The 15939-nt window shown below is 45.3% G+C and overlaps 1 protein-coding gene across 3 annotated transcripts in view; it reads left to right on the top strand.

The window, feature by feature from the left end:
* Positions 1-13118: 13118 nt before the first annotated feature.
* The window catches only part of LOC123999608 (rab GTPase-binding effector protein 1-like), a 34541-nt gene continuing 31720 nt past the window's right edge, over positions 13119-15939 (top strand). For 2 of the 3 annotated variants that reach the window (XM_046305535.1, XM_046305534.1), the window contains exons 1-2: positions 13125-13338; positions 15032-15160. In XM_046305535.1, coding sequence (XP_046161491.1) covers positions 13140-13338; positions 15032-15160 — 328 coding nt within the window. In that variant the 5' untranslated portion in view covers positions 13125-13139. Of the gene's footprint in view, positions 13339-15031; positions 15161-15939 lie in introns of all 3 variants that reach the window. The other variant, XM_046305536.1, reaches the window with a different exon arrangement.

Here is a 15939-nt window from a genome sequence, read left to right as displayed (position 1 = left end):
CGAATCGGAATAGTCAAACTCAAATGTGTTTATTTCAGCTGGGAGTAAGACAGGCTATCAGACAGCTTCTGCGCATGTCTCTGGTTTGATCAGTCCAATAACATGGAGGTCTTTGACGGTTTACAAGCTACAGTTTTTTTGTTGACTTATCGTTCTTGCTAACATACTCAGATGTATCATTTGTCAATAGAGATCCCCATGCCGATGACTCGTTCCACGGCATTGATCATCAGTTTGACCATGAGCCACAGAGTCAACTAATGGTCAACTAATCAAATCAAATCATATTGTATTGGTCACATACACATGGTTAGCAGATGCTATTGCTTGTGCTTTTAGTTCTGACAGTGCAGCAATATCTAAAATGTAATCTACCAATTTCACAACAACTACCTAATACACACAAATCTAAGTAAAGGAATGAAATAAGAATATATACATATAAATACATGGATGCGCAATGACAGAGCAGCATAGTCAAGATGGTATAAAATACAGTACATACGTATGAGATGAGTGATGTAAGATATGTAAACATTATTAAAGTGGCATTATTAAAGTGACTAGTGATCCACTTACTAAAGTGGCCAATGATGTCAAGTCTGTATGTAGCCAGCAGCCTCTCTGTGTTAGTGATGCCTGTTTAACAGTCTCTCGGTCCCAGCTTTGATGCACCTGTACTGACCTCGATTTCTGGATGGTAGCGGAGTGAATATGCAGTGGCTCGGGTGGTTGTTGACCTTGATCATTCTTTTGGCCTTCTTGTGACATCGGGTGCTGTAGGTGTCCTGGAGGGCATGTAGTTTGCCCCTGGTGATGCGATGTGCAGAACGCACCACCCTCTGGAGAGCATTACAGTTGTGGCTGGTGCAGTTGCCATACCAGGCGGTGATACAGTCCGACCAGATGCTCTCAATTATGCATCTATAAAAGTTTGTGAGGGTTTTAGGTGACAAGACACATTTCTTCAGTCTCCTGAGGTTGAAGATGCACTGAATGCTGAGCTATAGTCAATTAATAGAATCAATGTATGGATCCACTAAGGTAGGGTCATCAAGAGAATGGTTGTCAATATGATCTGATTTATTAGCTAGTTGCTATGAATGATTCAGAAAGCACACTATATATAAAAAAAGGGTGAAAATGGCACTGGAGGTGATGGCTGCCATTTTACAGGCTACTAACCAACTGTGCTATTTTGTTTGTTTTTTCACATTGTTTGTAACTGTTTTTGTACATAAAGTTGCTGCTACCATCTCTTATGTCCGAAAACAGCTTCTAGACATCAGAACACAGATTACTCACCTCGAAGTGGACAAAGATTTTTTCATTAATGAGTCTGACGTAAAGGAAATACTGCTTTCTGGAGAACAGGCCCAATTCCCTGTCATTTGTATGAGGAAAAGACAAAGAACAGAGGGAGAAGATCAGGGTGCCTTGTGAGGAATCGGAGACGAGTGAGTAAATCGGCACTACCATCGGTTCTATTTGCCAACGTGCAACCACTGGAAAACAAACTCAATGATCTACGGCCAAGACTACCCTACCAACGGGACATTAAAAATTGTAATGTATCACAGAGTCGTGGCTGAACGATGACACAGATAATATAGAGCTGGCTGGGTTTTTCGAGCATCGGCAGGACAGAGCAGCTACGTCTGGTAAGACGAGGGGCGGGGCTGTGTGTTTGTTTGTCAATAACTGCTGGTGTGCGATATCGAATATTAAAGAAGTCTCAAGGTATTGCTTGCCTGAGGTAGAGTACCTGATGATAAGCTGTAGACCACACTATCTACCAAGAGAGTTCTTATCTATATTATTTGTAGCCGTCTATTCACCATCACAAACCAAATCTGGAACTATGACTGCACGCAACGAGCTGTATAAGGCCATAACCAAACAAGAAAATGCTCATCCAGAAGCGGCGCTCCTAGAGGCCCGGGGACGTTAATGCAGACAAACTTAAATCTGTTTGACCTCATTTCTACAAGCATGTCACATGTGCAACCAGGGGGGGGGGGACTCTAGACCACCTTTACTCCACACACAGGGACGCATACAAAGCTCTCCCTTGCCCTCCATTTGGCAAATCTGACCATAATTCTATCCTCTTGATTCCTGCTTACAAACAAAAACTAAACCAGTAGGTACCAGTGACTCACTCAATATGGAAGTGGTCAGATGACGCGGATGCTACGCTACAGGACTGTTTTGATAGCACAGACTGGAATGTGTTCTGTGATTCATCCAATGGCAATGAGGACTATACCACCTCAGTCGTCCCCACAGTGACCGTACGTACATATCCCAACCAGAAGCCACAAGCAACATCCGCACCGAGCTAAAGGCTACAGCTGCCGCTTTCAAAGAGTGGGACACTAATCCGGACGCTTCGAAGAAATCCTGCTATGCCCTCAGACAAACAATCAAACAGGCAAAGCGTCAATACAGGACTAAGATTGAATCCTACTACACCGACTCTGATGCTCGTCAGTTGTGGCAGGGCTTGCAAACCATTATGGGCTACAAAGGGAAACACAGCCATGAGCTACCCGGTGACGCGAGCCTAACAGACACGCCTTTTATGTTCGATTTGAGGCAAGCAACACTGAATCATGCATGAGAGCACCAGCTGTTCCGGACGACTGTGTGATCACGCTCTGCGTAGCCGATGTGAGCAAAACCATTAAACAGGTCAACATTCACAATGCCGCGGGGCCAGATGGATTACTAGTGTGTACTCAGAGCATGTACTGACCAACTGGCAAATGTCTTCACTGACATTTTCAACCTCTCCCTGACCGAGTCTGTAATACCTACATGTTTCAAGTAGACCATCATAGTCCCTGTGCCCAAGAATGTGAAGGTAACCTACCTAGCATTCACGTCGGTAGCCATGAAGTGCTTTGAAAGGCTGATCATGGCTCACATTAACACCATTATCCCAAAACCCCACTCCAATTCGCATACCGCCCCAACAGATCCATAGATAAATCACACTTCACACTGCTCTTTCCCACCTGGACAAAAGGAACACCTATGTGAGAACACTGTTCATTGAGTACAGCTCAGCGTTCTACACCATAGTGCCCACAAAGCTCATCACTAAGCTAAGGACCCTGGGACTAAACACCTCTCTCTGCAACTGGATCCTGGACATCCTGGCGGGCCACCCCCAGGTGGGGAGGGAAGAAAACAACACATCTGCCACTCTGATCCTTAATAACGGGGCCCCTCAGGGGTGCATGCTTAGTCCCCTCCTGTACTCCTGTTCACCCACAACTGCATGGCCAGGCACGACTCCAACACCATCATTAAGCTTTCTGACGACACAACAGTGGTAGGCCTGATCACCAACAACGTTGAGACAGCCTATAAGGAGGAGGTCAGAGACATGGCAGTATGGTGCCAGGACAACAACCTCTCCCTCAATGTGAGCAAGACAAAGGAGATGATCGTGGACTACAGGAAAAGGAGGGCCGAACAGGCCCCCATTAACATTGACGGGAATGTAGTGGAGCAGGTCGAGAGTTTCAAGTTCCTTGTTATTCATATCACCAACAAACTGTCATGGTCCAAACGCACCAAGACAGTCATGAAGATGGCACAACAACACCTTTTCCCCCTCAGGAGACTGAAAAGATTTGGTATGGGTCCCCAGATCCTCAAAAATGTATTCAGTTGCATGATTGAGAGCATCCTGGCACATCGAAAAATCGCCTGGTATGGCAACTGCTTGGCATCTGACCATAAGGCGCTATAGAGGGTAGTGCGTATGGCTCAATACATCACTGGGGCCAAGCTTCCAGCCATCCAGGACCTATATACTAGACAGTGTCAGAGGAAGGCCCCAAAAAATTGTCAAAGTCTCAAGTCACCAAAGTCATAGACTGTTCTCTCTGCTACTACACGGCAAGCGGTACCAGAGCTTTTACGCAGCAGCGTAAAGAAGGGGGTGGGGGGGCACACAATGCAAATAGTCCGAGTAGCCATTTGATTACCTGTTCAGGAGTCTTGTCCTAGACTTGGCACTCACGTGCCCTCTTCACGACTGTTTTGGTGTGTTTGGACCATTCTAGTTTGTTTTTGATGTGTACACCAAGGAACTTGAAGCTCTCAACCTGCTTCACTACAGCCCCGTTGATGAGAATGGGGCGTGCTCGGTCCTCCTTTTCCTGTATTCCACAATCATCTCCTTATTCTTGGTTACGTTGAGGGATAGGTTGTTATTCTGCCACCACCCGGCCAGGTCTCTGACCTCCTCCCCTGTATCCAGCACATGTGACAAATAACAGTTGTTTTGATTTGAAAGTATGTGGACACCCCTTCAAATGAATGGATCCGGCTATTTCAGCCGCACCCGTTGCTGACAGGTGTATAAAATCATAGGATGCCACCTTTCCAACGAGTCAGTTCATCAAACTTCTGCCCTGCTAGAGCTGCCACGGTCAATTGTAAGTGTTGTTATTGTGAAGTGGAAACGTCTCGGGGCAACAACGGCCGCAAACTGGTAGGCCACAAAATCTCAGAGAATGGGACCGCCGAGTGCTGAAGTGGGTAGCTCGTAAAAACTGTCTGTCCTCTATTGCAACACTCACTACCGAGCTCCACACCCCCTCTGGAAGCAATGTCTGCACAAAAACTGTTCGTCGGGAACTTCATGAAATGGGATTCCATGGCCGAGCAGCCGCACACAAGCCTAAGTTCACCATGCACAATGCCAAGCATCGGCTGGAGTGGTTTAAAGCTCGCCGCCATTGGACTCTGGAGCAGTGGAAATGCGTTCTCTGGAGTGATGAATCACACGTCACCATTTGGTAGTCTGATGGACAAATCTGGGTTTGGCTAATACCAGGAGAACGCTACCTGCCCGAATGCATCGCGCCAACTGTAATGTTTGGAGGAGGAAGATTAATGGTCTGGGGGTGTTTTTCATGATTCGGACTAGGCCCATTAGTTCCAATGAAGGGAAATCTTAATGCTACATCATAGAATGACATTCTAGACGATTTTGTGCATCCAATTTTGTGGCAACAGTTTGGGGAAGGCCCTTTCCTATTTCAGCATGACAATGCCCCCTGTGTGAGATGTTCGACGAGCAGGTGTCCACATACTTTTGGTAATATAGTGTAGGTTGATTCTCAATGTGTTATTATTTTGGGTGAAAGCACCACATACTAAATGAAATCATGACATCTAGAATCTGATCTCTAGGCTGATATACGTACACCCAGTGTAGATCCCAGTTAAGCTACTATCATCATCGCTACCATCATCATGCAACTCCTCCGTTATGTTCCAGTAGTGTTCACACATGCGTAGTGAGCTGTTTCTCCACATAGTGAAAGTCGACATGACATGGCGGCAAATTCAAGATACAGAACCATTTGAACAGTTTGCTATTACAGAGGATGAAGGAGCGAAAAGAGCGTCGAGATGTGGAAATGGACAGTGAGGAAAAAAGAAAGGAGCTGAGTGTCGGGGGAACTGGTGTGGTGAGGAAAATTGGCAAAAATAAAAAATCTACTCCTGTAGGTCAGAAATTGAACCTAACAAGAGTGAGGATGAATTACCTGCGGTGGCAGGTGCGCTAAAGACCACGAGTTAGGACCTTATCCAGATTATGACAAAGATGATTCTGACCCAGTGGGCGTAGACTTTTTGGACAGAATAGATCCTAGCCATATGGCTGATCCATATGTGGAGTCAGGTTAGATGGAAAAGAGGTTGGGCACTGTTGAATCGTGAGAGTAACTTGAAGTGGACTCGTGATTATTTTTGTGTGTGTCTTCCATCCAGAGGGAACCGGCGCTCTGCACCACATATTTCGGGACTTGCTTTGTTTTCCAGAGAAGGGTATGATCACTGGAGTGGCGTTAAGTGTTGAGGAGGACGAACTGCTTGATGCGATTCAGGCCCGGTGGAGCGTGTGGTGAAACAGAGAAAACGGTCTGCCCTGCTGTTTTGAAACAAGCTTGGCAATGTGCGGGGGCACCGGTTAGTTGAAATAATTGAGGTAATATGTACATGTAGGTAGAGTTAAAGGGACTATAAACAGAGTAGCAGCAGCGTAAAAGAGGGGCCTGGGTAGCCCTTTGATTAACTGTTCAGGAGTCTTATGGCTTGGGGATAGAAGCTGTTTAGAAGCCGTTTGCAGTAGCAGAGAACAGTTTTTGACTAGGGTGGCTGGAGTCTTCGACAATTATTTGGGCCTTCCTCTGACAACGCCTGATATAGAGGTCCTGGACAGCAGGAAGCTGGGCCCCAGTGATGTCGGAATCCAAGCAGTTGCCATACCAGGCAGTGATGCAACCAGTCAGGATGCTCTCGATGGTGCAATTGTAGAACATCTTGAGGACCTGAGGACCCATGCCAAATCTTTTCTGTCTCCTGGGGGAGAATAGGCCTTATTGTGCCCTCTTCACGACTGTCTTAGTGTGTTTGGACCATGATAGTTTGTTAGTGATGTGGACACCAAGGAACTTGAAGCTCTCAACCTGTTCCAATACAGCCTCGTCGATGAGAATGGGGGCGTGCTCTGTCCTCCTTTTCCTGTAGCCCACAATCATCTCCTTTGTCTTGATCAAGTTGAGGGAGAGGTTGTTGTCCTGGCACCCCACAACCAGGTCTCTGACCACCTCCGTATAGGCTTTTATACAGCTCTGAAAAATATAGATGATAACTCTCTTGGTAAACAGTGTGGTCTTCAGCTTATCATGAGATGCTCACCTGAGGTAGAGTAAAACCTTGAGACTTCCTTAGATTTCGTGCAGCAGCTGTTGTTTACAAATATATATAGGCCACCGCCCCTTGTCTTACCAGTTGTTCTATCCTGCCGAAAAAGCTTACAACCCGCCAGCTGTATGTTAATATTGTCATTGTTCAGCCACGACTCGGTGAAACATAAGATATTACAGTTTTTAATGTCCCGTTGGTAGGATATACGTGCTTGTTGTTCGTCTATTTTATTATTGATTTATTGTACGTTGGCTAATAGTACCGATGATGAAGGTAGATTACCGTCTCGGCGATGGATCCTTCCAGGGCACCCGGACCGTCGTTCATGGTGTCTGGAGTAAATCCTTCCCGTCTGACTCGTTGAAGAAAATAATTCCTCCAGTACGGGGGAGTAATGACTGCCCTGATATCAAGACGCTCTTTTCGGTCATAAGCCATGGTGGCAGAAACATTATGTACAAAATAAGTTACAAATAATGCGAAAGAACCTACACAATAGCACAATTGGTTACAGGATCGTAAAACCGTGGCCAACTCTTTCGGCGCCATTACTGTGTCAGTTATCCAGTTATCCTGTGAGAACCTTTGTACCAAACCCATTACAGTGTTTTAAGTGCCAAACTTAAGGTCATGTTGCAGCAGTGTGTTGGAGGAAGATTTTTATATGTGAAGTGTACAAGAGGGCATTAGACAAAGGAATGTGGAGTGTTGAGGGAAAAAGCTGTGTGTGTTAACTGCAGGGGAACCCATGGTGCTGGAGATCAGAAGTGTCTGATGAAAGAAAGGCAGGTCAAGGTTGCCAGGATCAGAGTAGAACAGAAGGTGTCCTTTGCTGAGGCAATCAAGAGAGTAATAAAGGAAGATGGGTCCAGGGCGAGGGATCGTAAGAAGCTCCCTGTGAGTAGGCCGTGGCCAATATAGAGTGATAGGAATACTGTGTTTCAGTAAGGTTGGCTTCTTAGCGTTCATAGCCACGGTTATTTACTGTACCACAGAAATAGAACGTAAATCACAGAAAATAAATGTTGTGGTGGCAGGGAAGTACTTGGGTGTACGAGATTTTACTGTAGAGGAGTTACAAGGTGTGTTAAACGATAGTGTTCTGGCTGCTGGCCTGATGTTGGATCAGATAGTGCCAAGTAGTGGAATAGTGGTGAGGTTTTAATGGGTGTAGGGTTAGTTGGTAGGGCAATTTTCCTTCCCTTTTCCCCATCCTTTTGCCCTTCTCTTTCGTGTCACGAAGTGTGAGGAATTCACACTCCAGAACAGTAGGTGGAATCCAATTATGTATATTAACTCTGAATGACTGACAGGGGCTGCTGTATTTAACCCACTGCACAGCCATTTTGGTAATCTTGTACTAAAAATATTTAGAAATGCATTTATTAATGTCTACATTTGCCTTTGACACATGTATTATATCACAGACACCTTAATGCATACTTTAAATTATATTATGCGAGTAAAACATGAAAATATATTTCTTTCATTAAAGTTATTTATTTATTTAGGTTCTAATGTTACTGTCCCCACTACAAGAACAAAATACTACAATTAGTTTAATTGTGTCCTTGAAACATTTAATTGAAATATTGTAGAATTCCATTCATTCCTATGGAGGACTGCTCATACTCGAGAGTGCCAATGTAGCTGACCGGTGGCTTCGAAGCCTCTCAATGGCCAATACATAGCATCAGCAATCCAAGGTTTATATACGTAATTGGTGGAAACACAGGAGCCTCACAATCCAGTACAGTAGATCAATATCAATTTCTTGTTTTGCTCTTAGGAACAGGGCACAATTGAAAGGAGTGTTTTCTGGGGTAGCATTCATTATGTAGATGGAGCAATTGAAGTTGAAGATTCCGTGTGTTTGTGATGCCTGCCATTTGGTGCAGGCCAGACCCAGTGGGGAGTGTGGTGAAACAGAGGAGTCACTGTCAGTCCCTTTGAGTGTTGAGTCAGTCTCTACCCAACAAAGTAATGTAAGGATATATTAGTTATCCTGTTAGAGCTTTTGTGCTGTATCCACTGCATTGTTCCATGGTCATGTGGCAGCAGTATATAGGAAGGAGATTCCAAGATGTGGGAAGTGTGCTGGAAGGCATGGGACATAGGATTGTGTAGTTTCGGTGGATAAAGTTGTGTATGTCAATTGTAGGGGTGCCCAAGTTGCTGGAGATCGGAAGTGTCCGGTGCGAGAGAGGCAGGTTTAAGTGACCAGAGTCAGAGTAGAGCAGAAGATTGTCATATGCTGAGACAGTGAAGACATTAGAGGAGGATGGTTCCACCTTTCAGTTTGTTGCGATCAACCAATACAAATGTAAAGAAGAGCTGTTTCTTGTACTGGCTATACAAGTACTTAGTAGTGGGGATGTTTGTGTTGTAGCTTCAATGAGCAAGGCAGAGGCAAAAGGCCTGATATGGACAGTGATGGTGCAAAGATGGCGGGAGCAGTGGAATATAGATACTAAGGGCAGTCATTTATTTCAAGTACAGAGGAAGTCTGGGAGGGGAGTTCAGCAGGAAAGGACAGAAGAGGGGAGGCGGGGACACAGCCGGTCAGTTGAATAATTTACCTACTTATTTACAGATTCTCATTTAGCTCTCTTGTAGCTTTGTCAACTATGTGTGTGTTTTCTATACCTGTTCGCACCTCCTCTCTGTAGGCTTTACAGACACTCCCCACCCCTTGGCTGCAAACCTTTTCATTTAGTGTACCCTGCGAGCACAACCCATGTGGAATTCTGGGTCTCTGGCAGCATTTGAAACTGCCTATTTGCTGTCAAGAACATCAAGTTAATCTCAGCCTATGCTGCCTTTCAGTACCTTGACGTTTTGGCCCTGACGGAGACATGGATCACCCCAGAGAACACTGCTACTCTAGCTGCTCTTTCTTCATTTAACTATGTTTTCTCTCATAGTCCGAGAACACCCGGTTGTCATGTTTGTTGCAAAGCTTCCAGTCGAAGGTCGCATCCACTACAAGACCATGGTGCTTACCTATGGAACAGCAAGAGGAACTGTCCCTCCCTACCTTCAGGCTATGCTCAAACCCTACACCCTAACCTGAGCACTCTGTTCTGCCACCTCAGGTCTCTTGGCCCTCCCACCCCTACGGGAAGGCAGCTCCCGCTCAGCCCAGTCCCAACTTTTTACTGTACTGGCACCCCAATGGTGGAACCAGCTTCCGCCTGAAGCTAAGACAGCAGAATCCCTGCCCATCTTCCGAAAACATACCTCTTCAAACAGTATCTTAAATAATTGTCCTCATCCTCACACTTCTGTGAGCAGGCCTTTCTAATCGACCTGGCCCGGGTATCCTGGAAGGACATTGACCTCATCCCGTCAGTTGAGGATGCCTGGTCATTCTTTAAAAGTAACTTCCTCACCATTTTAGATAAGCATGCTCCGTTCAAAAAATGCAGAACCAAGAACAGATACAGCCCTTGGTTCACTCCAGACCTGACTGCCCTCGACCAGCACAAAAACATCCTGTGGTGGACTGCAATAGCATCGAATAGACCCCGTGATATGCAACTGTTCAGGGAAGTCAGGAACCAATACACACAGTCAGTCAGGAAAGCTAAGGCCAGCTTCTTCAGGCAGAAGTTTGCATCCTGTAGCTCCAACTCCAAAAGTTCTGGGACACTGTGAAGTCCATGGAGAACAAGAGCACCTCCTCCCAGCTGCCCACTGCACTGAGGCTAGGTAACACGGTCTCCACCGATAAATCCATGATTATCGAAAACTTCAATAAGCACTTCTCAACGGCTGGCCATGCCTTCCGCCTGGCTACTCCAACCTCGGCCAACAGCTCCGCCCCCCCCGCAGCTCCTCTCCCAAGCCTCTCCAGGTTCTCCTTTACCCAAATCCAGATAGCAGATGTTCTGAAAGAGCTGCAAAACCTGGACCCGTACAAATCAGCTGGGCTTGACAATCTGGACCCTCTATTTCTGAAACTATCTGCCGCCATTGTCGCAACCCCTATTACCAGCCTGTTCAACCTCTCTTTCATATCGTCTGAGATCCCCAAGGATTGGAAAGCTGCCGCAGTCATCCCCCTCTTCAAAGGGGGAGACACCCTGGACCCAAACTGTTATAGACCTATATCCATCCTGCCCTGCCTATCTAAGGTCTTCGAAAGCCAAGTCAACAAACAGGTCACTGACCATCTCGAATCCCACCGTACCTTCTCCGCTGTGCAATCTGGTTTCCGAGCCGGTCACGGGTGCACCTCAGCCACACTCAAGGTACTAAACGATATCATAACCGCCATCGATAAAAGACAGTACTGTGCAGCCATCTTCATCGACCTCGCCAAGGCTTTCGACTCTGTCAATCACCATATTCTTATCGGCAGACTCAATAGCCTCGGTTTTTCGGATGACTGCCTTGCCGGTTCACCAATTACTTTGCAGACAGAGTTCAGTGTGTCAAATCGGAGGACATGCTGTCCGGTCCTCTGGCAGTCTCTATGGGGGTGCCACAGGGTTCAATTCTCGGGCCGACTCTTTTCTCTGTATATATCAATGATGTTGCTCTTGCTGCGGGCGATTCCCTGATCCACCTCTACGCAGACGACACCATTCTATATACTGTCGGCCCGTCATTGGACACTGTGCTATCTAACCTCCAAACGAGCTTCAATGCCATACAGCACTCCTTCCGTGGCCTCCAACTGCTCTTAAACGCGAGTAAAACCAAATGCATGCTTTTCAACCGATCGCTGCCTGCACCCGCATGCCCGACTAGCATCACCACCCTGGATGGTTCCGACCTTGAATATGTGGACATCTATAAGTACCTAGGTGTCTGGCTAGACTGCAAACTCTCCTTCCAGACTCACATCAAACATCTCCAATCGAAAATCAAATCAAGAGTCGGCTTTCTATTCCGCAACAAAGCCTCCTTCACTCACGCCGCCAAGCTTACCCTAGTAAAACTGACTATCCTACCGATCCTCGACTTCGGCGATGTCATCTACAAAATGGCTTCCAACACTCTACTCAGCAAACTGGATGCAGTCTATCACAGTGCCATCCATTTTGTCACTAAACCACTTTATACATCCCACCACTGCGACTTGTATGCTCTAGTCGGCTGGCCCTCACTACATATTCGTCGCCAGACCCACTGGCTCCAGGTCATCTACAAGTCCATGCTAGGTAAAGCTCCGCCTTATCTCAGTTCACTGGTCACGATGGCAACACCCATCCGTAGCACGCGCTCCAGCAGGTGTATCTCACTGATCATCCCTAAAGCCAACACCTCATTTGGCCGCCTTTCGTTCCAGTACTCTGCTGCCTGTGACTGGAACGAACTGCAAAAATCGCTGAAGTTGGAGACTTTTATCTCCCTCACCAACTTCAAACATCAGCTATCCGAGCAGCTAACCGATCGCTGCAGCTGTACATAGTCTATTGGTAAATAGCCCACCCATTTTCACCTACCTCATTCCCATACTGTTTTTATACTGTTTTTTATTTATTTACTTTTCTGCTCTTTTGCACACCAATATCTCTACCTGTACATGACCATCTGATCATTTATCACTCCAGTGTTAATCTGCAAAATTGTATTATTCGCCTACCTCCTCATGCCTTTTGCACACATTGTATATAGACTGCCCGTTTTTTTCTACTGTGTTATTGACTTGTTAATTGTTTACTCCATGTGTAACTCTGTGTTGTCTGTTCACACTGCTATGCTTTATCTTGGCAAGGTCGCAGTTGCAAATGAGAACTTGTTCTCAACTAGCCTACCTGGTTAAATAAAGGTGAAATAAATAAAAATATTTTAAAAAATCCCCTCGAAAATAAAGAATAAAAATGTATCCTACCTCTTCAAACAATATCTTAAATAATCCTCATCACCTCGAAAATAAATAATAAAATTAACCCGGACTTGCACTTGACCCCCCCCCTCCCTCCCCCCATTCTAGCTCTGACTCTACTGATAGTTACTGAGGGAGAAAATGTACTTTCTACGCCTGTGATATGTGGTTGTCCCATCTAGCTATCTTAAGATGAATGCACTAACTGTAAGTCGTTCTGGATAAGAGTGTCTGCTAAATACTATAATGTAAATGTAAAATGAATAAGACTTTAAATGTGATAGGAAAGCATCCAACAGGAATGTGATTATTGCAAGGAAACAGAGACAGTGGGGCATGTATTGATACCGTGTGGGCAGTATGAGAGGTAAAGAGAGAGGCTGAAATCTAGTATAAGGGAAAAGGAGATACAGTCAATTTTATATTGAGTATGTTGAAAATAGTATATTCAGTAGAATTTCATTCGATACAGTCGCAAATATTTTTTAAAGAGAAACAGGGCTGGCTGGTAGGATTTAGTTTCACCCTGTCGCTGGCACACACTGCAGTGCAGTAGGTGGCAGTAATGCACCATAACGTTGTATGCCAACCGCCGAAGAAGAAAAAGAGCTGTTTCTCCAATTATGTTGCCTTCCATGTAGCAGGCAGCCTGTTTTCTTGGACACTTCTATCTAGTTTTTTCCTACACCAAGCTGGTTATAGCATTTCCACCTCCCTGGAAACCATGGCCGAACAGGCCACGGAATCGGCCCGGCAGCACGACGGTAAAGCTTGTTCTTTTTGGAAGTATATGACGTGGTGACGTTTCGAGCTAATCCAGATACTATAAGAGGCCTGTGAATCTTCGGTTTAGCTAGCACCATCACCCGACGTGTCACCAACCTTACCTATACTTGGACATTATTTCACAATGGATGTATATAATACATAGCGAGCTTCACAGGCACCAAACTAGATGTGCATACTTTTTTAGGAAATACATGTATCGTTACATTTTGCGCGATAAGAATGGCATATGATTGCTGACCCACCTGTCTGGATCTATTTTAGCCACAGACGACGCTTAACTAGATAGCATCAACACAGTTCGACTAACTACATTAGCTAGCTAGCTGTCATTGTTGTTTTGCAGCGCTTGACAGTGTATGCGAGTTATTCGACGGAGTGGAAGTTGGATAGTGGTGGTTTTATTTGTACATGTAGCAAACGTTTTCGAAAACAGTTTTTATTTACGCATGAATATTCAGTCATTTAGTTCTCCATCCTCTGCCCTGGTTTGCAAAATGTAGCGTCTAGCCCTAAAGTTATACAGGTAACGGTTTGGGGACGGGCCAATGTATGACGTTTAGCTCCAGACTAGTTTAGTTTACTAGCAAGCTTGTAACGTTAGCCACACTCTACAGATAAATTGTAAGCCAACATGTCTTTATACATTGAGCCTATGATTGAATTGAAAGGATTATTTTTCTCTAACTAGCTACACCAAATCTGGTAAAGGAGATAATGAAATGTGTCATGACAATGCCGGTGTTTACATGACTTTGCGCATGTGCCGGTTGATTTCAACCGTAGTACCGACGCTCTAAAAAGTCGGATAAATAATACTTTACTGTGGATATTTTGTCTAAAATTCCAACCCACTGAAGGAACAACCGCAGACAATCGGTAGATTTAAGTTAAAATGTAATTTTATTTAACATTCAGGCATGCTTTCCAAGTCATACTGATTTATTAGGAAACCTACGTTTATGCTCTCCATAACGACTGAGATTGGTCTGTTGTCTTTTTGAGTAGTGAGTTAGGCTATGCATTATTAAGAATGGGGAAAACTGTACAGTATGTAGCCTAAAGCTAGTGGACAGATGGGCCTATACCTCAAGTAGGCCTAAAGCCCCAAATCATCAAAGATTGGAACTTGCAACTAGTGTACTTTCTGCGCTGGAAATTGACTCCCTGGAAGTTACTTTTCAGGCACCCCATGTTGTTTTATATGTATAAACTTGAATCTCTGAACAACTTGGAAAACCTCGAGTTTGTTCTTTGGTAGGCTCATCTCATAGATCTTTGTTTAGTTTGCGTGTCTTAATGGTCAAACCTTTTGCTGACACTGTCAGTATGCCAATAGTCATTAATAGATCTTGCCCCTAGAATGCAGCTTTGTATTTTGTACTGCACAGGTGTCATCCTTTTTGATTGGCTACAATTAGTGAGATTGATTTGCTCTTTGTCCACCAGTTAGACCTCCATTTATTGTATGCTATAAAAAACACCAACAGTGCTTATTGTTGAAGTGAAGACCATACCTTCCCACTCAGTCCTGCCTGGGCAATACTTTTTTTGACCAGATTCCCCCTTAAAATAAATAACATCCCCTCTTTCAGGCTGCTGGCTGTAAAGATAAATACCTTTTTATTTCTGGAAGTTTCTTTAGTGTTCTTGTTTTGTCCTCTTCCTTAGTGGTGCTCCAGCAGCGAATGGCAGCCCTGGAGCAGGAGAGAGCTGAGTTCTTCAAGCTCAAACAACAACTGGAGTCTGAGTTCAACCAGAAAAGGGCCAAGTTCAAAGAGCTCTACATGTCCAAAGAAGGTGACTGTTCAATGTAGGGGTGTGACCTGATTTAGGGATCATTAACATTTAGAAAAAAAACTTAATTGAAACACCCCATAGCCTACAATTTCCATTTCGCTGCAGAAGTCTAACATAATAAAAACATCTCCATCAAAAGCTGTCTTTTTAAGCTAGAGATATATGTTTTTTTGCATGGGTTGCTTCTCAATCCATTGCATCCACTGATATCTCCCTTCCGCATCTGCGGTAGAAAAAAAAAGAAAGGAGAACTTAACCCGACTCAACCCTCCTTCTCCCGCTCCTGCTGGCTTTCAGCAGATTCTGCTCTTCTGAAGTTGCTGGTAGTAGGCTGCTACACGAGGAGGTAGTAGGCTGCTACACGAGGAGGTAGTAGGCTGCTACACGAGGAGGTAGTAGGCTGCTACACGAGGAGGTAGTAGGCTGCTACACGAGGAGGTAGTAGGCTGCTACACGAGGAGGTAGTAGGCTGAGGAGGTAGTAGGCTGCTACACGAGGAGGTAGTAGGCTGCTACACGAGGAGGTAGTAGGCTGCTACACGAGGAGGTAGTAGGCTGCTACACGAGGAGGTAGTAGGCTGCTACACGAGGAGGTAGTAGGCTGCTACACGAGGCGGTAGTAGGCTGCTACACGAGGCGGTAGTAGGCTGCTACACGAGGAGGTAGTAGGCTGCTACACGAGGCGGTAGTAGGCTGCTACACGAGGCGGTAGTAGGCTGCTACACGAGGCGGTAGTAGGCTGCTACACGAGGCGGTAGTAGGCTGCTACACGAGGTAGTA

This window comes from Oncorhynchus gorbuscha, linkage group LG16 (genome assembly GCF_021184085.1).
Source record: "Oncorhynchus gorbuscha isolate QuinsamMale2020 ecotype Even-year linkage group LG16, OgorEven_v1.0, whole genome shotgun sequence".
In the NCBI taxonomy this organism is placed as follows: Eukaryota; Metazoa; Chordata; class Actinopteri; order Salmoniformes; family Salmonidae; genus Oncorhynchus; species Oncorhynchus gorbuscha.
The sequence above is the reverse complement of the archived record's forward strand: the minus strand, read 5'-3'. Positions and strand labels throughout refer to the sequence as shown.